Below are 24,760 nucleotides of genomic sequence, written 5' to 3' on the forward strand. Positions count from 1 at the left end.
GGTTCTGCTCTCAGGGGCGCGGGGTGGATCCGGACTCACCCCCCCGCAGCAACTCTGGATTCACACTGCACCCTGGGCTTGGAGCGCGGCCCCATCTCCCGTACTGGTCCGGGCTCTGACTGGCCTGACGCCGCATCTGGCTGCCCTGGGCTGCTGCCTTGCTCCGGGCTTGGAGCCGCAGGGCGTGCTGGGAGCTCCTGGAAGGAAGCCGGGGCCCCCTGTGCACACAGATAAACGGCCACAGACGCTAACGCCTGGGAGCAGACACCCTGGCAGAGTGAGCCACCCCCCGCCCCCGCCCAGCCTAGCTGCTCCCATGCTGAGAGGGGGCAGCAGTTCCAGAGCTGCCCCCACAGTGCCCCCAGCCAGGGAGGAGCACCAGCCTGCCAGGGCTGTGGGCAGCAGCGGGGGCAGGCAGGGAGCTGAGCGGGGAAGGCTACTGCAGCGTCTGCTTGAGCAAACGGGGAACCATGCCTGTGCTAACCGGGCGCACTGCCATCCAGGCTTTCCTCACCCCACACCCAGCACCATACACACCCGTCCCGCAGCAAGCGCTTGCCGGAGGAAGGAGGTCTGCTTGGAGCCGCTGCTTTCCCCAGCTGGGGTCAGTGAACAGCCAGGCAGCTCTGGGTAAGTCAGCCACAGCCCTGAGCGTCCTCCCAGCGCCCCGCCCGCTACCCGGCAGCTCTGGCCTGCAGCAGTGCCCGTGTCACGGGACGTCCGCTCCGCACATCACAGCAAGGGCTCTGCAGTGGGAAGCTGGCCTGGTCTGGGGTGCCACTTCCCAGGTGTGATCTCAGCTGGGCATGTCGCAGCCCACAACCCTGTGCTGTGCAAAAGGCTGGCTCGGTGCATGGCTTGGGGCCATGCGGGAGGAGCGCTCCTGGGAGCTGGTGCTGGCCCAGTGCCCAGGCATGGTGCTGGAGCTGGCTTTGTTGAAAGCTGCCATTCTGGCTGGTGGATGACAGAACACAAGCACCTGCCCTTCAGGTGGGCGGGGGTGTGTGCAAAGGGGGTTGCGTCTGCCCCAGAGCCCAGGGCTGTAAGGACACTAAGGCAGGGATGAGACAGATGGGGGATGGGGTGGGGCAGACTTGTCCCTCTTACTTGGGGGTGGGGCGTTCTGATTGCCCCAGGCGCTGTGCTAAGGGGTCATAAACTTGGCACCGAGAGAGCCCAGGCCAGGTCCCCAGGTTCTGGTTGCAGTTGGAGAGGGTGGGGCAGGGCCCTGGGGCCAGGCTAGAAAAGCAAAGGTAACCCAGAACAGCTTCTTGTCTTTCCCCCTCCCCCCCAACAAGGGAAACCGTTGCACCACTGCCATGCTTCCTGCCACTCCCCAGGTAATATTTTATGCAAAGGAGTGAACTGACTACTCCAGCCCTGCTTCACTCCCCGCATGCTGTGGTGGAACCAGAGCAGAAAAACGTCCCGTCTTGACTCTAAAATTACCAGTGCTGGCGAATCCAGCCCGGCCCTTGGGACACTGTTCCCGTGGTTGGTTACCCACCCGGTTAGACGTAAGCCCCTTTCCTGTCTGCATTGGTCTAGCTTCTGCTTCTAGCCATTGGATCCGGTTACACCTTCCTCTGCTAGCCTGAAGAGCCCATTAGCAAATCTCTGTTCCTGGTGCAGGTACTTACAGACTGGGATCCCAACGCCCCTTGACCGGCTCCTTGCTAAGCTAAAGAGACGGAGCTCCCAGAGTGTCTCACTGTATGGCAGATTTTCTAACCCTGTAATCACCCTCATGGCTCTTCTCTGAACCCTCCCCAATTTATCAACATCCTTCCTGAGTCATAGACACCAGAACTGGACGCCGGATCCCAGCACACTCACACCCGGGCCACATACAGCGGTACCATAACCTCTGTGCTCTGCCTCGAGATTCCCCTGTCCCCTTAGTCCTTTTGGCCACAGCATCACACCGGGAGCTCATGTTCCACTGATTATCCACCACAACCCCCAAACCTTTGTCGGAGTCCCTGCTTCCCAAGATAGAGCCCTCCAGCTGTAAGCATGGCCTGCAGGCTCTGGTCCTAGGTGGCTATGTTTACAGTTAGCCCTATTCAAACACATCTTGTTTGCTTGCGCCCAGCTTACCAAGCCACCCAGAGCGAGATCAGTGACTCGTCCTCCCCATCGCTCCCCCAACCTTTGTGTTAGCTGCAGACTTTATCAGTGCTGATTTTATGGTTGTCACGGAGTGTGGGGGAGTCCAGGCCCTGCATCCCTCTTCCTGGGATTCGCTGTGACTCTCAGCCAGCCAGTAAAACGGAAGGTTTATTGGACAACAGGAACACAGTCTAACACAGAGCTTGTGGGTACAACCAGGACCCCTCACTCAAGTCTTTCTGGGGGAGCAGGGAGCTTAGGCCCCAGCCTTGGGGTTCCCTGTGTTCCTCTCCCCAGCCCCAAACTGCCAACTAAACTCACCCAGCAAGCTCCCTCCTGCAGCCTTTGTCCAGTTTCCCGGGCAGAGGTGTTACCTGGCCCCCTCCCCGTCCCGGCTCAGGTGACAGGCTCTCAGGTCTCCCATCCCCAGTGAAACTCCCCTGCCACATTCCCAGGTCAACGCTCCCCCCTCCCTGCTGCCTCACATCGGTTTCTTCAAGGTCGTTGATGAAGATGTTAAATAGGGTAGGGCTGTAGCAGATCGCGGACCCACTGGTGCGGCGCCTCCTGCTGGTTGCCTGGGAATTAGCTCCTTTCCAGCATACAGAGCTCCCTCTGCTGGCTGGTGTCTCGCCTGGCTCAGGCCCCCATGTCCCTCCCAGACCCCGGTGCCCCTTACCCTGGGGTTCTGCCCACCACAGTACCCCCACACTCTGGGTCTCCCCTCCCCAGGGGACCCCCAACCCTCTCTGCCCACCTTGCCTCAGTGGCTACTGCCAGTCTTCATCTCGCCCCCGCTCACCGGGGCAAACTGCAGTCTGTGATGGCCACTTAGCACTGGCAAGGGGGTTGGACTAGCTGCCTCAGCCTCACCCCGGGCTGCCCCTCCCAACCCCAGTGCCCGCTTTGGCCTTCATCAAGCCCTCAGCCTGGGGAGTTGCCAGGCTGGAGCTCCCCAGCTCCTCTCGCCCTTCCCCAGCACTGCTGTGCCCCAGGTGCCCTGTGCTCCCAGGCAGCCAGGTCCTTCCCCCTCCAGGGTTGGAGAGAGACGCCTACAGTTCCTGGCTCGCAGCCCCTCTATGGGGCCTGACTGGGCCGGCCACACCTGTGGTCAGCTAGGCCCTCCGCTGCTTTCACTCCTCTTCCCAGCCGCAGCCCTCTCCAGGGCTGCTTTTAACCCCTGTTCCGCGGGAGTGGGGCAGCCAAGAACCGATCCCAGTGGTTCCCCACTGGAACAGGCGGTCCCGAGCGGCGATTCCCCACCGCCCCATAATAACAGGCGGTGCTGCCCTCAAACCTGTCCTTCCCCTGTGTCCCTGGTGTCCCACCCACCTCCCCAGCCCTTGTCGCACTCTCTTATGCTGTCTCTGAAGCCAGCTGGGAGCTTGGGTAGGGTCTGCCTGCACCTCTGGTGCCCGGCGTGGCAAGGCCCGATCCAGATGGGGTGCTGGGCGCTGCCACAGCACAACCATTAACAAGTGGCTGCCATGGCAGCTACTGGTATTGTCAGGCCTGGGGGAGCAGGGGCTGACGAGGACTGGGGGGATGGGCCAAGGACGGGCTGGGGTGACAAGGGCCTGGTTCAGGGTGACAGGGCTGGGCTGGTGGGTGTGTGAGGGCTGGGCTGGGCTAGGGGTGATAACGGCCGAGCGGGGGTCAGGGTGACAGGGCTGGGTCAAGAGTGACAAGTATTGGGGTGACAGGGCTGGGGGGTGACAAGGGCAGGGATGAAGTCAGGGTGATGAGGGCTGGGGGTGACGAGGGCCGGGCTGGGCTGGGCTGGGGGTGATGAGGGCCGGGCTGGAGTCCAGGGGACAGGGCCGGGTTGGAGATGACGAGGATTGGGGTGACAGGGCTGGGCTGGGGGTGACGAGGGCTGGGCCGGGCTGGGCGGTGACGGGGGCTGGGGGTGACAGGGCTGGGCTGGGAGTGAGGAGAATCGGGCCGGGCTGGGGGTGACAAGGACTGGGTCAGGCTGGAGTTGGTGACGAGGGCTAAGGGGTGACGAGGGCCAGGTCGGGGTGACAAGGGCTGGGCTCGGGATGACTAATGAGGGCCAGGCTGGAGTCAGGGTGACAGGGCCGGGTTGGGGGGTGACAAGGGTTGGGGTGACAGAGCTGGGCTTCGAGTCACTAGGGCTGTGGGTGATGAGGGCCGGGTCAGGTGTGATGAGGGCTGAGCTGGGCTGGGGGTGACTGACGAGGGCCGGGCCAGAGTCAGGGTGACAGGGCCGGGCTGGAGGTGACGAGGGCTAGGCTGGAGTCAGGGTGACAGGGCCGGGTGGGGGTGACGAAGGCTGGGCTGGAGTTGGGGTGATAGGGCCGGGCTGGGGGTGAAGAGAGCTAGGCTGGAGTCAGGGTGACAGGGCTGGGTCAGGGGTGATGAGGGCCGAGCTGAGTTGGAGGTGACTGACGAGGGCTGGGCTGGAGTCAGGGTGACAGGGCTGGGTGGAGGTGACGAGGGCCGGGCCAGAGTCAGGGTGACAGGGCTGGGTCGGGGGTGACGAGGGCCGGGCTGGGGGTGACAAGGGCCAGGCCCGAGTCAGGGTGACAGGGCTGGGTCAGGGGTGACAAGGGCTGGGCTGGAGTCAGGGTGACAGGGCTGGGTGGAGGTGACGAGGGCCGGGCCAGAGTCAGGGTGACAGGGCTGGGTCGGGGGTGACGAGGGCTGGGCTGGGGGTGACAAGGGCCAGGCCCGAGTCAGGGTGACAGGGCTGGGTCGGGGTGACAAGGGCTGGGCTGGAGTCAGGGTGACAGGGCTGGGTGAGGGTGACGAGGGCTGGGTCGGCGGTGACGAGGGCTGGGCTGGAGTCAGGGTGACAGGGCTGGGTGAGGGTGACGAGGGCTGGGTCGGCGGTGACGAGGGCTGGGCTGGAGTCAGGGTGACAGGGCCGGGCTGGGGGTGATGAGGGCCGCGCTGGGGGCGACAAGGGCCAGAGTCAGAGTGACGGGGCCGGGCTGGGGGTGACAAGGGCCAGGCCAGAGTCAGAGTGACAGGGCTGGGTCGGGGGTGACGAGGGCTGGGCTGGAGTCAGGGTGACAGGGCCGGGTGGGGGTGACGAGGGCTGGGCTGGAGTTGGGGTGATAGGGCCGGGCTGGGGGTGAAGAGAGCTAGGCTGGAGTCAGGGTGACAGGGCTGGGTCAGGGGTGATGAGGGCCGAGCTGAGTTGGAGGTGACTGACGAGGGCTGGGCTGGAGTCAGGGTGACAGGGCTGGGTGGAGGTGACGAGGGCCGGGCCAGAGTCAGGGTGACAGGGCTGGGTCGGGGGTGACGAGGGCCGGGCTGGGGGTGACAAGGGCCAGGCCCGAGTCAGGGTGACAGGGCTGGGTCAGGGGTGACAAGGGCTGGGCTGGAGTCAGGGTGACAGGGCTGGGTGAGGGTGACGAGGGCTGGGTCGGGGGTGACGAGGGCTGGGCTGGAGTCAGGGTGACAGGGCCGGGCTGGGGGTGATGAGGGCCGGGCTGGGGGCGACAAGGGCCAGAGTCAGAGTGACGGGGCCGGGCTGGGGGTGACAAGGGCCAGGCCAGAGTCAGGGTGACAGGGCTGGGTCGGGGGTGACGAGGGCTGGGCTGGAATCAGGGTGACAGGGCCGGGCTGGGTGTGACGAGGGCCGGGCTGGGGGTGACAAGGGCCAGGCCAGAGTCAGGGTGATGGGGCCAGGCTGGGGGTGACAAGGGCCAGGCCAGAGTCAGGGTGACGAGGGCCGGGCCGGGTAGGGCTGGGCTGGGCTGGGGGTGACTGACGAGGGCCGGCCTGTGGGGAGGCAGCTGGGTCCAGCGACAACCGTGGTCTGGGTAATGTGCACCCAGCCTCATGCCAGCGGGCCCCTCTGAGGGCCTGATCCTGGCACCGCGGGGCTCAGAGTAAAACTCCCCTTGCCGTGCGTCCGGGTGGGGGCAGGCCCGCAGTGTCGCTAGGGGCAGTCTGTAATGGGGAGAGGGGGTCCTTGGGTCAGGCCCCCCATGGCCTGTGCTAGCAACACGGGGACACACTGAGCCCTGGCCCAGAGCAGGACCAGACGCCGGCTGGGTGCAGGACGGGGGACCCCAGCGCACCTACCTGCCAGCGGCTGGGCCCCGGGGCGCGCAGGCTGCCGGCCCCACAGGGAGCACACCAGGAACAGGACCCAGATGCAGACGGAGCCCAGCCCCAGCGCCGCGACCCAGGCCACGCGCAGCCACGCGGGGTCCCTCGGCACCCACGGGCCCAGGGGGGACATGCTAAGGCACTGCCCGGCCGGCTGCGTGGCGCTGAGTGTGTGCAGAGCCCAGCCCCGTTAACCCTGCCATCCCCGCCCGCTGCAGAGGGCCAGATGTGCTCCAGATGTGCTCCAGCCCCTCCCCGTGACTCACAGTGGTGGGAGGCACAGCTCCAAGCCCCCGCCCCCGCAGGCCCCAGCGCAGAGCTGGTAACCCTTGGTGGGGAGGGGCCCAGCTGGGGGGCCGTGGGGGTGCCGGCCAGCAGGGTATGTGGTTACAGACTGCTGTTGGTACAGCTTCCCCCACCCCCGGGCCTCACACCCCTCTCCGTCCCTGCTTCCTTCATTCGCACCCCACGGCTCCAGCCCTCCCCACTCACCTTTCCCAGCCTGGCAGAGCTCCCCGTGCCCCCAGGATAGCCCTGCCCCCGCCTCCTTATTCCCCAGGCAGGGGGCGCTGTGGGGAGTGGGGCAGAAAGGCTGGCTGAAGGGCAGCTCCCAGCTACTCCAGCCTCTCCCAGCAGGGGGCTCTATAGGAAGCGGGGCAGAGCACTGACTGTGGGGGGATCTCCGGGCTGCTCCAGCCCCACCTCTCCCAGCAGGGGGCGCTGTGGGCGGGGCAGGAGGGCTGACCATGGGGGAGCTCCTGGCTGCTCCAGCCCCACCTCTCCCAGCAGGGGGCGCTGTGGGGGGGGGCAGGAGGGCTGACCATGGGGGAGCTCCCGGCTGCTCCAGCCCCACCTCTCCCAGCAGGGGGCGCTGTGGGGGGGGGGCAGGAGGGCTGACCATGGGGGAGCTCCCGGCTACTCCAGCCCCACCTCTCCCACCAGGGGATGCTGTGGGGTGGGGAGAAGGAGGGCTGACCATGGGGGAGCTCCGGGCTGCTCCAGCCTCACCTCTCCCAGCAGGGGGCACTGGGGGGGGGGGCAGGAGGGCTGACCGTGGGGGAGCTCCCGGCTATTCCTGCTCCTCACCAGAGCATCGCCTTCCTGGGGACCATGCTCCATTCCTTACTGAATGCCCTTCCCTGCTGAGTGTCGCCCATGGGCCCCCGAGCCATAGTTCCCCCATGGCCAGACCCCACAGCCAATAGGGCTGCTCTTCCTACCCACCTGCTCTCTGGCTGGGGGCAAATGGGGGCCACCATGGCTAGGCGCAGTCCCGCAGCCGTCTGTCCCGGAGGGCTGCGGGGGGCCCAGTGCACTGGGGACGGAGCTGCTGGCAGGGTAGAGGCCCCAGGGATCCAGCACCCAGGCCCCACAGCTCCCTAGAAGGATGAGCCCCGCCCAGCGTGAATAGAGGCGGTGCCAGCCCCTGCCTGGAGCCAGCAGCTTTCCCCATGCGCTCCCTGGGCATGTCGATGCCGCGAGGGCTAGAGTGGCACCCTGGTGTAGACATGTACTGCCGCGAGGGAATCCCCCTTGCTGCGTCCACGGGGGGGAGAACCAAGCCAGAGGGTCAGGGTGCCCCGCTGTTCACAGCCCAGAGTGATATTTTCTTGTTGCCTCGACGATGGCCTGCTCTCTTCACCCCCTCCGGGCTGTCGGCAGACAGGACACAGGGCTCGATGGACCTTGGGTCTGAGCCCGTCTGGCCGCTCTGATGTTCTTATGATGCCGTGGGGCAGCCCGGGTTGGAGCACAGACCCCAGGCTCCAGACTTCAGGGCCAGAAGGAACCATGGGCTGACCCCGTGTCACACAGCCAGAGACCTGCCCCAGATCATTGCTAGGGCAAAGCTTTTAGCCAGCCCGCCAGTCTGGATCTGACAGTCGCCAGTGACAGAGAATCCACGCCGGCCCTGGGGAAATTGGCCCACGAGCTAACTACTCTCACTGTTGAAAATTTACGCCTTATTTCCAGTCGGAATTCATCTCTCTTCAGCTTCCAGCCTCCGACCACGTCAGCCCTTTCTCCGCCTGTGATTAAATATTTGTTCCCCAGGTAGGTGTAACCCACCTGCCAGGTGGAGTCGGCAGCAACTAATGCCGGGGCAGGTTCAAAACAGAACCAGCTCGAGCCCCCACCCAGCAACCTGGGACACCAACCACCACCCCTAGGCACCCCTCTCGCAAGCACAGAGCCTCTGGATAACAAGAGAGCAGGGAACCAAGCTGTCGCTGATGTTCTGGAACTGCTCCCTACGAAGCCAGGCAGGACTCTGGTGAGGTCTCCTCTCTGGGAGCAGCCTGTCTGCAGGACACACAGCTCACCCGGCTTCCACCTTCCTGGGTCTGACCTCGGAGCATTCAGCCTCCTCTGCCCCTCCGTGCGCTTCCCACAGCGAGTCCGCTCAGGCGGGGCTCCTGGGGAGCCAGAGAGTCCTTCACCCCAACTCCACAGTCAGACGTGACTCTCAGCCAGCCAGTAAAGCAGAGGTTTATTAGACAACAGGAACATGGTCTAACACAGAGCTTGTAGGTGCAGAGAACAGGACCCCTCAGCCGGGTCCATTTTGGCGGGCAATGAGCTAGACAACCCCGTCTGCCCTTCACTCCTCATCCCCAGCCAGCCCCAAACTGAAACTCCCCCCAGCCCCTCCTCCTCTGGGCTTTGTTCCTTTCCTGGGCCAGGAGGTCACCGGATTCCTTTGTTCTCCAACCCTTCAACTCTCACCTTGCAGGGGGGAAGGGCCAGGCCATCAGTTGCCAGGAAACAGGGTGTCGTGTCGGCCATTCTCTGTGTCCAGACCCCTGCACACACCTGCCCTCTAGAGCTCTGCAGGTTTCAGAGGAACAGCCGTGTTAGTCTGTATTCACAAAAAGAAAAGGAGTACTTGTGGCACCTTAGAGACTAACCAATTTATTTGAGCATGAGCTTTCGTGAGCTACATCTGATGAACATCTGATGAAGTGAGCTGTAGCTCACGAAAGCTCATGCTCAAATAAATTGGTTAGTCTCTAAGGTGCCACAAGTACTCCTTTTCTTCAAGGGGAAATAGTTTCACTTAGTATAATGACTCAACCACTCCCAGTCTCTATTCAAGCCTAAGTTAATTGTATCCAGTTTGGAAATTAATTCCAATTCAGCTGTCTCTCATTGGAGTCTGTTTTTGAAGTTTTTTTGTTGAAGGATAGCCACTTTGAGATCAGAAATTGAGTGACCAGAGAGATTGAAGTGTTCTCCGACTGGTTTATGAATGTTATAATTCTTGACATCTGATTTGTGTCCATTTATTCTTTTACGTAGAGACTGTCCGGTTTGACCAATGTACATGGCAGAGGGGCATTGCTGGCACATGATGGCATATATCACATTGGTGGATGTGCAGGTGAACGAACCTCTGATAGTGTGGCTGATGTGATTAGGCCCTGTGATGGTGTCCCCTGAATAGATATGTGGACACAGCTGGCAACAGGCTTTGTTGGTATAAAAAGAAAAGGAGGACTTGTGGTACCTTAGAGACTAACCAATTTATTTGAGCATAAGCTTGCGTGAGCTACAGCCCACTTCAGCAAACCCAACCCCACCGCACATTGTCCAGTGTCTGTTGCCTCAGTTTCCTACCTTGCAGTGGGAAAGACCAATGAAGAAATGTCCCTCTAACACACCACTCCCGTCTCCCTGCATGGCCCCCCACTCACAGCCGGCTGTCCTTGGTCAGCGAAGAGCTGGAGTTCAGAGGTGAGTTCATGGCATTTGCCTCCCACGGGGCATGGGAGGGGGGACACTGAGCAACACCTCTGCGACTGGTGTGGAACTGATCCATGAAATTGTTTTTAGTTGTTCACTTTATGAATATAACTTCATAAGCAAAGTTTTATGAATGAAACAACATTCATTCATAAAACCGGTTACCCCAATAACTGGCTAATTGAGTTTCACTTTCAATCCAATTGCTGCTTAAATCACTGAAACTTGCACTGCTTCAACACTGGAACTTCTGCTCCCTGTTTGCCGTTCCTTACACGTGTCCATATTGTACCTCAAACTCCATTTTAACTTGTCCCAAACTCCATTGTAAAATGCTCACTCCGTTTTGTAAAGGCTTGCTGCAACCTTCATTTTTGCTAAACCCTGCTGTAATCTGATTAGTGTTGTTTATATGTGGGGATGAGGGATGGATGGATGATGGAATCAACCTCCAGCCCCAGCCTGTCCTGATGAAATAAAGTGTAAACACCAAGGGCTGAAGATGCAGACAACAGCCCTGACAAAGCAAGAAGAGTCCACCCTCAAAAGAAAAGAACAAAAGTACAATTGAAGAAACATCAGAGCCAGGTCCCAGGCTGAAAGTCACGTCTGCAATTGACGGGGGATCAGTCACACCGGACCCAGAGGCAGCCTGACACAGCAAGACCTGTAGACTCTGGATTCAAACTGAAGCCTACGAAAAGGATGGATGAGATGGAAGATTTTGGAGGGTAACATTCTGCTGCCAACATGGAAGGGCATCAGTGCATGCCCAACAGAGACCCAGCTCTTCCTTGTGCCCGGCTTTCCTGGCCAGTTAGCCGCCACAAGCTACGAACCCAAGCTACATTCAGGACTGGTAACTATACTGCAGCTGCAGAACATTTGGGGGAGTGTGTGGGAGGGGTGGGGGCGTGTGTGTGTGTGGGGGGGTGTGTGTATACATAGGTATTAAGTATTAGTTATTGGTCATAAATCAAATTGTGTGATAGTAAACGTGGCATCTTGTCTTGTCCCCTGAAACGACCCTGTGCGGTTTTGTCTGTGTAACGCTGACTCACAGCTTCGGTGTCTCCCTGCTGCTCTCCCATCGTCACAGCCTCCAGTTCCACCACTTCAGCCACTGCTCAGCCACTTCAGCCTTAGGCAGCAATAAATCACACTCAGAAACCCCCAGCCCAGCACTCGCACTGAAGTCTAACCAGCTCCCTCCCCGAGAAACCCTTCACTGATGACACACAGCCCAGCTGGCCTCAGCACCCCTACCCCTGCTGAGTGAGTGAGCCCGGGCAGGGGCAGCAGCTCCATCAGGGCAGGTCTGCTGCCCATCGCTGGACAATCGGGGTAACAATATCCCAGTACCCTGGCACCCAGTACTGCAGAGCTTTGCAGCCCCAAACCAACCAAACATGACCATTCTGGTGAAGCAGCCCCACCTGTTGCACCCAGGCAGAATCGATGCATCTGTGCAAACACCATCTGCTCCTGAAGTCCTCCCTCAGCTCATCCCTAGGGGCCAGGGGAGAGCTCAGTCACACCCCGCTGACGCAGGGTCAGCTAAACCCTTGGACTTCTAAATCCTGACTAAACCCAGGATTCACATGCTGCAGGGGAGTGAGGGAGCAGCAGGAACTGCCAGTGCCTGCAGGGGGCAGGGAGCCACCCTCAGCAGTGGGGCACCCCTCTGCCGTGGGGTAGGGGAGTGCAATGGGGGAGCAATGGCACAACGGGGTGACTGGGCCCGGGAAGGGAGAAGTGATCTGCTGGGTGTGGCTCTAAGTGGCTGGATAGGTGAGTCCCCTGGGCCCGGGGCCAGGCCAGTACAGGCAGTGCCGCCCTGGCCCAGTTGCCCCCCCACCCCAAGTTCACAGTGCCTTTAGGCAATGCATTGGGCTAGCCACGGCGGCCTGATTTCCACAGACACCCCCACACACCGCAGTGTGAATCAGGAGTGATTTCCTGGCATCCCATGTAGCAGGGGCAGGGAGCAGGGAGTCAGGTCTGGGGTCTCTTGCAGGAGTGTGGGTGGTTAGGTGGTGTGACGTTATTGACATGAACTGGGACCGTATAGATCATTTTTGCAACCAAAGTCCTGTAGTGGCACCAAATCTATAAAGGGGGTTAAATAGGGTGTCTAAGACAAGGTTATGGTTTGCTGGTTATGATTATGCTGTCTGTGTGTAAAAAGAAAAGGAGTACTTGTGGCACCTTAGAGACTAACCAATTTATTTGAGCATGAGCTTTCGTGAGCTACAGCTCACTTCATCAGATGTTGGTAAACATCTGATGAAGTGAGCTGTAGCTCACGAAAGCTCATGCTCAAATAAATTGGTTAGTCTCTAAGGTGCCACAAGTACTCCTTTTCTTTTTGCGAATACAGACTAACACGGCTGTTCCTCTGAAACCTGTGTGTAAAAAGAAAAGGAGGACTTGTGGCATCTTAGAGAGTAACAAATTTATTTGAGCATAAGCTTTCGTGAGCTACAGCTCACTTCATCGGATGCATTCAGTGCATTAACACGGCTGCTACTCTGAAACCTGTCTGTATGTGTGTCTCATTTTTGTAGTTGAAGTTATGAATATTGGCTCTGTACTGTCTGTATTTCAAACTTCTGCTCTGCTTCTGGGTGACACCCAGACAAGTTGGTGTCAGCTCTGCCTAGCCTGCTGGGTGGCCCATTAAGGACCATCCGCTACACAACTGACCCATTGTGAGAAGGGAGACACGCCTTGGGACTCAGCCAGGTATGCTGGGACTTGCCATGTGACTCCAAACTCCATTTTGCTGTAATTTTCCACGGTAAGAACAAAGAGGGGTTCTTACACCTGGAGGAGACTATAAAAGGCTGATGCCTCATCTCCATCTGGTCTTCAGTCCTGCTTCTTACCTCTGGAGGGACTTTGCTACAGACTGAAGCTCTAAGCAAAGGACTGAAGGACCCATCCCAGCTGGGGATGTTCTCCAGAGACTTGATTTGAACCTGCCGTTTATTCCCTCACTGCTGCAAGCCTGAACCAAGAACTTGGCCGTCACTGTCTGTCATTGATTCCATTGAACCCATTCTAGCTCTCATCTCTATCCTTTTCCTTTTCTGGATAAACCTTTAGATTTTAGATTCGAAAAGATTGGCAACAGCGTGATTTGTGGGTAAGATCTGATTTGTACATTGACCTGGGTCTGGGGCTTGGTCCTTTGGGATCGAGGGAACCTCTTTTCTCTTACTGGGGTATTGGTTTTCATAACCATCTGTCCCCATAATGAGGGGCACTGGTGGGGATACTGGGAAACTGGAGTGTCTAAGGGAATTGCTTGTGTGACTTGTGGTTAGCCAGTGGGGTGAGACCGAAGTCCTCTCTGGCTGGCTGGTTTGGTTTGCCTTGGTGTGCACAGAAACCCCAGCCTGGGGCCGTTACTGCCCTGCTCGAAGCAGTTTGTGCAGAATTGGCACTCTCAGGTGGGACCCGCCAGAACCAGCCTTGTCACAGGGGGTGACTGCTGTGAATCAGTGCCCAGGCCTGAGTCTGCCCCCGAGGCATGTCCAGCCGCAGCCTCCCGGGGTGGGGTGCAGATGAGGTCTGGGTGAGCATGCCCCATGGGGATGGGAGAGTCTGGGACAAGTAAGCCCTAGGGGTTGGGCTCTGGGACAGGCAGGCCACAGCTGGGACAGGGGAGCTCTGGAGCAGGCAGGCCAAGGTCTCAGGGGGGTAGGGCTGGGTGTCTCGGGTATCCAGGCCCCATGGGGGTGGGAGGAGCTCTGCTGTGGGCAGGCCATGGGCTCAGGGGATGGGGCCGGGTGTCCAGGGTACCCAGGCCCTGAGAGGGGCAGGGGGACCCCTGGGGTGGGCAGGCCCCATGGGGGCGGGCAGGGGGAGCTCTGGGGCAGACAGGCCCTGGACCCAGCAGAGCTGAGCTTTCTGGGCATGGGCAGCAGGTGAGGCTGGGAGGCCATGAATTCATGGGCTTTGTCTGGGAGACTGATACCTGGGGGGGGCTGGCTGTGCTGGGGGGGCAGGACCTGGCCCTATAGCCTCTGTAAGTGGCTCCCAGGGCTGGGAACTGGCTATGTTGGCCAGCAGTGTCCCTTGGGAGGAGCCTGTGAGCCCGGCACGTATCCCAGCCCCAGGGTGGGCGTCTCTCATCTCCCGGGCTTCTGACAGGAGGCAGCGGATTCTGGCAGGGACCCGCTGGCTGGGTCCCTCGTCTGGGGGGAGAGGGGTCTGTATAGGTTGCTGGCCACCAATAACAAAGGGTGGGGATACAGAGAGGGCAGATCTGAGCACTTAGCACCAAATCTAGATGTTGAGAATGAAAATGATGAAGGACCCAAAGGACACACAGTGAAGAAATGTGTGAAGCGCCTGTCATGGAGTCCCTTGGCGATGCTCTGGACCTGCTCCCTACGAAGCCAGGCCGGACTCTGGGGAAGTCTCCTCTCTGGGAGCAGCCTGTCTGCAGGACACACAGCTCACCCAGCTTCCCCCTTCCTGGGTCTGACCTCGGAGCATTCAGCATCCTCTGCCCCTCCGGGCGCTTCCCACAGCGAGTCCGCTCAGGTGGGGTTCTGGGGAAGCCAGAGGGTCCTGTCCTCCAACTCCGCAGTCAGACGTGACTCTCAGACAGCCAGTAAAACAGAAGGTTTATTAGACGACAGGAACATGGTCTAAAACAGAGTTTGTAGGTGCAGAGAACAGGACCCCTCAGCTGGGCATTTTGGGGGGCAGTGAGCCAGAGAACTCCGTCTGCCCTTCACTCCATGTCCCAGCCAGCCCCAAACTGAAACTCCCTCCAGCCCCTCCTCCCCTGGGCTTTGTCCCTTTCCCGGGCCAGGAGGTCCCCTGATTCCTTTGTTCTCCAACCCTTTAGCTCTCACCTTGCAGGGGGGAAGGGCCCAGGCCATCAGTTGCCAGGAAACAGGATGTCGGCCATTCTCTGTGTCCAGACCCCTGCACACACCTGCCCTCTAGGGCTCTGCAAGGATCATACACCCTTACCCCGCCCCCTAGATACTTAAGAACTGCCTAGGGGAAACGGAGGCACCCCCACACTATTCAGAGGAAACATTAAGAACAGTCCCGCTTCGTCACAGTGCCCCCACCCTACCCCAGTGCTCGGAGCCAGGGGAGCAAACAAGGGGACTTGGAATGGCTCGTGGGTCAGCGTAAATTTGATCGAGCTGGTATATCTGAAACCAGGTGGGATGATTCCCAGGACTGGGCTCTGAAAATCTATGGTTATAACGTGTTTAGGAAGGATTGAATGGTCCAGAGGGGAGAGGGCGGGGCAGAAACGGGTCTCTCTACATGTCAAAAGCGGCATTACCTGTTTCAGAGTCACTGAGAACTCAGAAGAAAATGGTCTTGAATAAGGTGGGGTGTGAGTGGCTGCTACAAATCTCCAAATCCCACTGGGGAACAGGCGGACCAGCTCCGTTCACACCTATCTGCACTGTGTACGAAGAAAAGCTGCGTGATCAGAGAGGATTTGGGGGACGGACACTTCAGTCTGCGTGACACATGCGGGAGGTCTCACGCTGCTGCGGATGTACTCAAACATCCTCGGAATTCCTAAACGTTACAGATGATAATTTCCTAACTCAGAAAATGTTGCAACCAACACAGGAGAATTCTGTGTTAGACTTTGTCTCAACAGGTAGGGAGGCACTGATCACAGAACTAAAAACTAATGGTAACTTAGATACAATTGTCACAGAGAGTGGGGGAGTCCAGGCCCTGCACCCCTCTTCCAGGGATTCACTGAGACTCTCAGCCAGCCAGTAAAACAGAAGGTTTATTGGACCACAGGAACACAGTCCAAAACAGAGCTTGTGGGTACAACCAGGACCCCTCAGTCAATTCCTTCGGGGGGAGCAGGGAGCTTAGACTCCAGCCCTGTGGTTCCCTGTGTTCCTCCACCCAGCCCCAAACTGAAAACTAACCGCTCTCCCCCCCCCAGCAGGCTCTCTCCTGCAGCCTGTCTTCACATTCCTGGGCAGAGGTGTCACCTCCCCCGCCCCCTCCTGGCTCAGGTGACAGGCTCTCAGGTCTCCCATCCCCAGGGCACATTCCCAGGTCAACACTCCCCCCTCCCTGCTGCGTCACATCCTCACATCTCTCCCCCCTTCGAGACTGAACTGAGCGGGGTCACTGTGACCAGTGACCTGGGGAAGTTCGGGGCCCCCTCTCCAGGACAGCACATCCGCTATCAGGTTGGCACTTCCCTTCACGTGGACCACGTCCATGTCGTAATCCTGCAGGAGCAGGCTCCATCTCAGGAGTTTGGCGTTGGCTCCTTTCATCTGGTGCAGCCAGGTCAGGGGAGAGTGGTCGGTGTAGACGGTGAAGCGTCGCCCGAAGAGATAGGGCTCTAGTTTCTTGAGGGCCCACACCATGGCCAGGCACTCCTTCTCGATGGCCGCATAGTGTTGCTCCCGGGGTAGCAACTTCTTGCTCAGGTACACGATGGGGTGTCTCTCCCCCTTTTCATCCTCCTGCATTAACACCGCCCCCAGTCCCGTGTCGGAGGCGTCGGTGAACACCATAAAGGGCTGGTCAAAGTCTGGGTTTGCCAGAACTGGGCCACTGACCAGAGCCTCCTTCAGCGCCCGGAAAGCCACCTGGCACTGCTCGGTCCAGACCACCTTGTCTGGCTTCCCCTTCTTGCATAGCTCAGTGATGGGGGTGGCTATGGTGCTAAAGTGGGGCACAAATCTTCGGTAGTATCCTGCCATCCCAATAAAGGCTTGGACCTGCTTTTTGGTGTGGGGAGCGGGCCAGTCTTGGATCACCTCCACCTTGGCTGGTTCCGGCTTTAGGCGGCCGCTCCCCACCCGATGGCCCAGGTAAGACACTTCCGCCATCCCCACCTTGCACTTCTCCGCTTTTACAGTCAGCCCAGCCCCCTGGAGTCGGTCCAGCACTTGTCTAACCTGGGACACGTGGTCCTCCCAGGTCTGGCTAAAGACACAGATGTCATCAATATACGCCACGGCAAAACTCTCCATCCCCCTCAGGAGCTGGTCCACTAGGCGCTGGAAGGTGGCCGGCGCTCCCTTGAGGCCGAAAGGCAGGGTCAGGAACTCCTAGAGCCCCAGAGGGGTGATAAAGGCCGATTTCAGCCGGGCATCTGCATCCAGCGGCACTTGCCAGTAGCCCTTTGTAAGGTCCATGGTGGTAAGGTACCGAGCTCCTCCCAGTTTGTCTAGGAGCTCGTCCGGCCTGGGCATGGGGTAGGCATCAGATACAGTGATGGCATTGAGCTTCCGATAGGCCACACAGAACCAGACCGACCCGTCCTTTTTGGGGACCAGCACCACTGGCGAGGCCCAAGGGCTGGCCGATGGCTGGATCACCCCCAAAGCCAGCATGTCCCGGACCTCTCTTTCCAGGTCCTGAGCAGTTTTCCCTGTGACTCGGAAGGGGGAGCATCTTATCGGCGGGTGCGACCCGGTCTGCACCCGGTGGACAGTCAGATTAGTGCGTCCAGGCTGGTTGGAAAACAGCTGTCGGTACGGATGCAGCACCTCCCTGACCTCAGCTTGCTGGGCAGGGGTTAGCTGACATACTCCACCACTGACTCTCCATCGGGAGTGGCCTTCCCCTCCCATTCGTCTCTCATCAGGTCCAGGGGGCCCCTCCTCACCCTCCTTCCATATAACAGTTCGAAAGGCAAAAATCCGGTAGACTCCTGGGGCACCTCCCTGTACGCGAACAGCAGGTGAGGTAAGTACTTGTCCCCATCCTGCGGGTGCTGGTTCATAAAAGTTTTCAGCATCATCTTTAGCGTCCCGTTAAACCTCTCCACCAGCCCGTTGGACTGGGGGTGATAAGCTGAGGCCCAGTCGTGCCGGACCCCACATTTCTCCCACAAGCACCGGAGCAGGGCCGACATGAAGTTGGAGCCTTGGTCTGTCAAGACTTCCTTGGGGAACCCCACTCGGCTGAAAATGGTCAGGAGCGCATCGGCCACGGTGTCTGCTTCAATGGAAGCTAAGGGCACTGCCTCGGGGTAGCGGGTGGCAAAATCTACCACCACCAGAATGTATTTCTTCCCCGACCGGGTCGTCCTGCTGAGAGGCCCCACGATGTCCATGGCCACCTTCTGGAAAGGCTCCTCTATGATGGGCAAAGGTCTCAAAGCCGCTTTCCCCTTGTCCCGGGCCTTCCCCACCCTCTGACAGGGGTCACAGGATCGGCAATACTGCCGGACTGTGGTAAAGACCCCAGGCCAGTAAAAGTTCTGTAGCAACCTCTGCCGGGTGCGCCAGATTCCCTGGTGCCCTGCGAGGGGGATGTCATGGGCCAGGTACAGGAGCTTGCGGCGATACTTCTGGGGGACCCCCAGCTGCCTCCTGATCCCACAGGACTCCACTTCCCTTGTGGGAGCCCATTCTCGGTAGAGGAACCCCTTCTCCCACAGGAACCTCTCCTGGCAGCCTCTCCTCATGGTCCGTCCCACACTGAGGTCGGCCAGGTCCCTGAGCTTCCGCAAGGAGGGATCTTTCCTCAACTCGGCCTGGAACTCAGCGGCTGGGGAAGGGATGGGGACCGGTTCCCTCTCATTGGCCGGGTCTGAGGCCTCAGCCTCTCTGAGCCGTGCCCCTCGGCCCTCCCTCCCCACCAGGGTACGGTCCTGCGCCTCTGGTGCGGTACCCTCCCCAAGGTCAGGGTGCAGTGCCCCTCGCCGGCTCTGGCTACGGGTCACAACCAGGGCGGTCTGGGGGTTGCTTGACCAGTCCTCTAGGTCTCCCCCCATCAAAACCTCAGTGGGCAAATGGTGGTGTACCCCCACATCCTTGGGGCCCTCCTTGGCCCCCCATTTCAGGTGTACCCTTGCCACGGGCACCTTAAATGGGGTCCCGCCCACCCCTGTCAGGGTCAGGTAGGTGTTGGGCACCACCCGATCTGAGGCCACCACCTCGGGCCGGGCCAGCGTCACCTCCACGCCCGTATCCCAGTATCCATTGACCTTCCTCCCATCCACCTCCAGGGGAACAAGGCACTCTCTCCGGAGGGACAGCCCCGCGCCCACCCTGTAAACCGAGCACCCTGAGTCCAGAGCCTCCAGCCCTCTGGTGGAGCTGGCCTGGGGTACTCTTCCCTCCTGAGCAGGTGGTAAACTGGTAGGCCCCCTTTCCTGGGCCGTCTGCCCCTCGTCCAGCTGGGTCCCTACCCAGTTAACCCTGGGTAGGTTGGGTCTGCTCAGTTTGTCCCTGAGCCCGGGGCACTGGGTCCGTACGTGGCCTCTCTGGCCACAGTGATAGCAGCTCAGGTCACGTTGGTCCCCTCGAGCGGGTCGGAGGGGCCCGACGCCAGGCGTTCCCCTTTGGAGGGGGTTCTCCCTATTTCCCCGCTGGGAGGCCCCATGGTGACTCTCTCTCTGCATCGGGGGGGCCTGTTCTTTTGGGACTCCTCCTGGCTACCCCCTGAATGACTGTTCACAAACTCGTCGGCCAGCTGCCCTGCGTGCTGGGGGTTCTCGAGCTTTTTGTCCACCAACCACAGCCTCAGGTCGGAAGGGCACTGTTCATACAGTTGCTCCAGTACGATTAGGTCAAGCAGGTCCTCTTTAGCTTGGGCCCCAGCTGTCCACTTGCGGGCATACCCCTGCATCCGGTTGGCCAGTTGTAGGTAGGTGACCTCAGGCGTCTTACGCTGACTCCGGAACCTTCTCCGGTACATCTCGGGGGTCAGCCCAAACTCACGGAGCAGGGCCTGTTTGAACAGTTCATAGTCCCCTGCCTCGGCCCTGTCATTCGGCTGTACACCTCCACGGCTTTGGGGTCCAGTAAGGGGGTGAGAAACTGGAGCCTGTCTGCGGGGTCAACCCTGTGCAGCTCACAGGCATTCTCAAAGGCCGTCAGGAAGCTATCTATGTCCTCCCCCTCCTTCCGCTGGGCCAGGAAGCACTTATCAAAGCTCCTTGCAGTCTTGGGTCCCCCCTCACTCACCACAGCCGGGGCCCCACTGCTCCTCAGCCTGGCCAGCTCCAGTTCATGCTGTCTTTGTTTCTCCTTCTCCTGACGCTCCCTCTCCTTCTCCTCCTGCTCATGTTGACGTTGTTTCTCCTTCTCCTCCTGCTCATGTTGACATTGTTTTTCATGATCCTCCAGCTCCCTCATTTTCATCTCCCTCTCCCATTCCAGCCGCATCCGCTCCAGGGATGGGGAGCTCCGCCGGGAGGATCCCCTGCTGGCTGCCGGGGTCAGGGTGCCCTCGGTATTCGCTGGGCTTCCCCCAACCCCTCCCCCAGGCCTAGGTAGGAAGGGTCTCGGGATGTCCTCGGCAGCAGTCCGACCCCTCCCAGCCCGGTCAAGCCCCAGGGCCCACACTGCATCCGCCGGGTGGCTTCCTTCCGGGACAGGGATCGGGTCATCCAAGCGATCCCTCTCCTCCAACTGGGCAATCAGCTGTTCCTTGGTGGACCTCCCGATGCGCAGCCCCCTCTGCCTGCACAGCTCCACCAGGTCGCTCTTAAGACGTTTAGCGTACATCTCCCTGCTGGCCACTCGCAGGCCGGGCAGCTTCCCACGGTTTCCAAGAAAAACCCCTCATGTGCCAGTCCTTCTCGAGGTCACCACCTCTTTGCCAGGGTCAAGCTGCAGACTCCTCCGCCCCTGGGACCGCTCGCTGCAATCCCCCGGGGGACCCTGTTACTGCAAAAGTCCTTCTCTCTGGTCACACACTCCCAGGGGTTAACCGCCCCCCGAAACCGTCTCTCTCTGAATCTTCAGCATGCCTGGGCCCCGTCAATCCCCCTTCGTTTTACTGTTCCCCAGTCACTTACTGCAGGAAGCACCGTTCACGGGGTGCAGTACATCCCACCACTGCTACCAGTTGTCACGGAGTGTGGGGGAGTCTGGGCCCTGCACCCCTCTTCCTGGGATTCACTGTGACCCTCAGCCAGCCAGTAAAACAGAAGGTTTATTGGACAACAGGAACACAGTCCACAACAGAGCTTGTGGGTACACCCAGGACCCCTCAGTCAAGTCCTTCTGGGGGAGCAGGGAGCTTAGACCCCAGCCCTGGGGTTCCCTGTGTTCCTCCACCCAGCCCGAAACTGAAACTAACCCCCCCCAGCAGGCTCCCTCCTGCAGCCTCTGTTCACATTCCCGGGCAGAGGTGTTACCTCCCCCTCCCCCTCCTGGCTCAGGTGACAGGCTCTCAGGTCTCCCCTCCCCAGGGCACATTCCCAGGTCAACACTCCCCCCTCCCTGCTGAGTCACATCGTCACAACAATGGATCAGGACTTGATCACATTTATAACGTGCAAATGGAATAAAGTCCAGACCATAAGATATACCCTTGGTAATTTAAAAAGGGCAATTTCCCAAAGCTGAAAACAATTATATGCCAAATTAGCTGTGAGGAAGAATTTAATCAGAAAAATGTGAATGATAATTGGGAAGTGTTTAAGAACAGTGTACTAGATTTCCAAAAAGCCACAATCCCACGATTGAGGAAGAAGGCCATGCTGGTTAAAAAAATGTGACCTGATTTCGAGGGGAAGTGAAGACAGCTGTTCCGAATTATACCTCACAGGTCACACACACAAATGCTGCGAATTACACCTGGTAGGACACGCACAGTTCGAGTCTAGGCTGAGGCACACGAACAAAGTCCACAACTGCAGAGTTCCCAAAGATACTGAGTCTATTACGCTCGAGCGTGGTGCCCCCCTGCTAATCAGGAGGGGACCCCGAACACATATTATACAAAGGTTATATACCTCTTAGCAAAGCATGTTGCCCTCGTGCATCGGAAACCTTAGCCAATAAACAAACCCTTTTCTTATCTACCACCTATCACTGCTTGGTGCATTCCTCCTGCTAAACCAGTATGTTAATGACACAGCATGGTCCTAAAGCCATGCATCAGTAACTTTTATTATCAGGATGGGAGGCCTCACATCAAAGGCCAGGAGATAGGGAGTTAGGGACAGACAAAGAACAGATACCGGGAGTCAAGGCAGGCTGGAGACAAGGAGGAGGATTTTCACAGGAATGCAGTATCTAAGGAACATTCCTCCTGGTGCATGATGGGCTTGCTTTTAGACAATGGTGGGCCCCAAACCAAAATGGAGTCACATGTGCTAACTTTTCCTTAACACAGCTATAACAAAAATAACAGTATATAACAAATGGCAGAAAGGGAAAGTTGATAGTAATGAATATATATCAGAAGCTAAGAATTGTAGAAAATAGATAAAGGAAGCAAAGGGACACAAGGAGAAATGTATGGCCAGCAGAGTTAAGGACAATAACATGGAGATTTTTAAGAATATTAGAAACAAACAAACAAAAAATCCTAACAATGGGATTGGTCTAGTACGAGACAGAAATGGTAGAATTGTAAATAATGATGCAAAAAAGGCAGAAGTATTCAATAAATATTTCTGTTCTGTATTTTGGAAAAAACAGATGATATTATTATATCCTATAACACTCTTTCCATACTGTCACGGAGTCCCCGGGCGATGCTCTGGAACTGCTCCCCATGAAGCCAGTCAGGACTCTGGGGAAGTCTCCTTTCTGGGAGCAGCCTGTCTCCAGGGCACACAGCTCACACAGCTTCCATCTTCCTGGGTCTGACCTCGGAGCATTCAGCATCCTCTGCCCCTCCATGCGCTTCCCACAGCCAGTCTGCTCAGGCGGGGTCCTGGGGAAGCCAGAGGGTCCTGCCCCCCAACTCCGCAGTCAGACATGACTCCCAGCCAGCCAGTAAAACAGAAGTTTTATTAGATGACAGGAACATGGTCTAAAACAGAGCTTGTAGGTGCAGAGAACGGGACCCCTCAGCTGGGTCCATTTTGGGGGGCAGTGAGTCAGACAACCACGTCTGCACTTCACTACATGTCTCCAGCCAGCCCCAAACTGAAACTCCCTCCAGCCTCTCCTCCTCTGGGCTTTGTCCCTTTCCCGGGCCAGGAGGTCACCGGATTCCTTTGTTCTCCAACCCTTCAGCTCTCACCTTGCAGGGAGGAAGGGCCCAGGCCATCGGTGGCCAGGAAACAGGGTGTCGGCCATTCTCTGTGTCCAGACTCCTGCACACACCTGCCCTCTAGGGCTCTGCAATGATCATACACCCTTACTCCACCCCCTAGATACTTAAGAACTGCCTAGGGGAAGCTGAGGCACCCCCACACTATTCAGAGGAAACATTAAGAACAGTCCCACTTCGTCACACATACCACTAGTATCTCAGGAGGATTTTAAACTACAGCTACTAAAGTTAGAAATTATTAAATCAGCCGGTCCAGATAACTTGCATCCAAGAGTTTTAAAAGAGCTGCCTCCGCAGCTTGCTGGACCGTTAATAGGGAACACTGGAGAAGCTCCAGAAACCTGGAAGACAAATGTTGTGCCACTATTTAAAAAGGGTAAAGCAGATGACCCAGGTAATTACAGGCCTGTCAGCCTGACACTGATCCTGGACAAGATAACGGAGCAGATGATATGGGACTTGATTAATAAAGAACAAAAAGAGGGGAACTGGAATGTAATTAATGCCAGTCAGTTTGGGTTTCTGGAAAATAGATCCTATCAAACTACCTAGATATTTTTTTGACAAGATCACAAGTTTGGTTGATACAGGTAATGGTGCTGATGTAATATACTTAGACTTCTGTAGGGTGTTTGACTTGGTACTGCACGATGTTTTGATTAAAAACTAGAATGATATGAAATTACCATGGCACCCAGTAAATGGATTAAAAACTGGCTAACTGATAGGTCTCAGAATGTAACAGCAAACAGAATCACCATCAAGCAGGTATGTTTCTAGTGCGGTCCTGCTGGACTTGATTCTTGGCCCTGCGCTATTGAACATTGTCATCAATGACCTAGAACAAAACATAAAGTCATCACTGATAAAGTTTGCAGCTGACACAAAAATTGGGGGACTGATAAATAACAAAGAGGCCAGGTCACTGATACAGAGTGATGTGGATCACTTGGTGAGCTGGGCACAAGCAAAAAATACGTATTTCACTACAGCCAAATATAATGTCATTCATCCAGGAACAAGGAATGCCGGCTGGACTTACAGGATGGGGGACTCTAGCCTGGGAAGCAGTGACTCTAAATGAGATTTGGGGGTTGTGGTGGACAATCAGCTGAGCGTGAGCTCCCTGTGCGATGCTGGAGCCAAAAGACCAAATAAGACCCACAGACATGTAAACAGAGGAATCTCGAGCAGGAGAGATGTTATTGTACCTCTGTATTTGGCCCTGGTGCAAATGCTGCAGGAATCCTGGTGCCCACAGTTCAAGAAGGACATTGATAAATTGGGGAGAGCTCAGAGAAGAGCCACGGGGGTGATTAAAGGATAGAAACCTGCCTTAGAGCGAGAGACTCCAGGAGCTCCCTATTTAGCTGACCCAGGAGAAGGTTAAGGGGTGACTGGATCACAGTCTACAAGGCTAAACCCTGGCCACTCTGCGGTGCTGGCCCCACCTCACCTGCCAGGCTTCTGTGCAGAATCACCTGGCACCTAGCTCTGCACTCAGAGCCAGTACCACCATTCTGCCGCCTGCTCCTGACTCTTGGGCGGTGGCAAAGTTTTCAGACAAGACAAAACCACTCAAGATAGTTAAGTCCCAGGCAGAATGTGAAGAGCTACAAAAGGATCCCACAGAACTGGGTGACTGGGCAACCAAATGGCAGATGAAATTCAATGTTGATAAATGCAAAGTAATGCACATTGGAAAACATCATCCCAACTCTACATATACAATGATGGGGTCTAAATTAGCTGTTACCACTCAAGAAAGATGTCGGAGTCAGTGTGGAGAGTTCCCTGAAAACATCCACTCAATGGGCAG

The 24,760-nt window shown here is 57.9% G+C and overlaps 1 protein-coding gene across 4 annotated transcripts in view; it reads right to left on the minus strand.

Moving 5' to 3' along the window:
* The window catches only part of PLEC (plectin), a 165,845-nt gene extending 159,499 nt beyond the window's left edge, over window positions 1-6,346 (minus strand). For 3 of the 4 annotated variants that reach the window (XM_075124834.1, XM_075124831.1, XM_075124829.1), the window contains exon 1: window positions 6,172-6,346. In XM_075124834.1, the coding sequence (XP_074980935.1) occupies window positions 6,172-6,331 (160 nt within the window). In that variant the 5' untranslated portion in view covers window positions 6,332-6,346. Of the gene's footprint in view, window positions 1-39; window positions 171-6,171 lie in introns of those variants that run through there. The other variant, XM_048836990.2, reaches the window with a different exon arrangement.
* Window positions 6,347-24,760: the final 18,414 nt, after the last annotated feature.

Source organism: Caretta caretta, chromosome 2 (assembly GCF_965140235.1).
Source record: "Caretta caretta isolate rCarCar2 chromosome 2, rCarCar1.hap1, whole genome shotgun sequence".
Classification (NCBI taxonomy): domain Eukaryota; kingdom Metazoa; phylum Chordata; order Testudines; family Cheloniidae; genus Caretta; species Caretta caretta.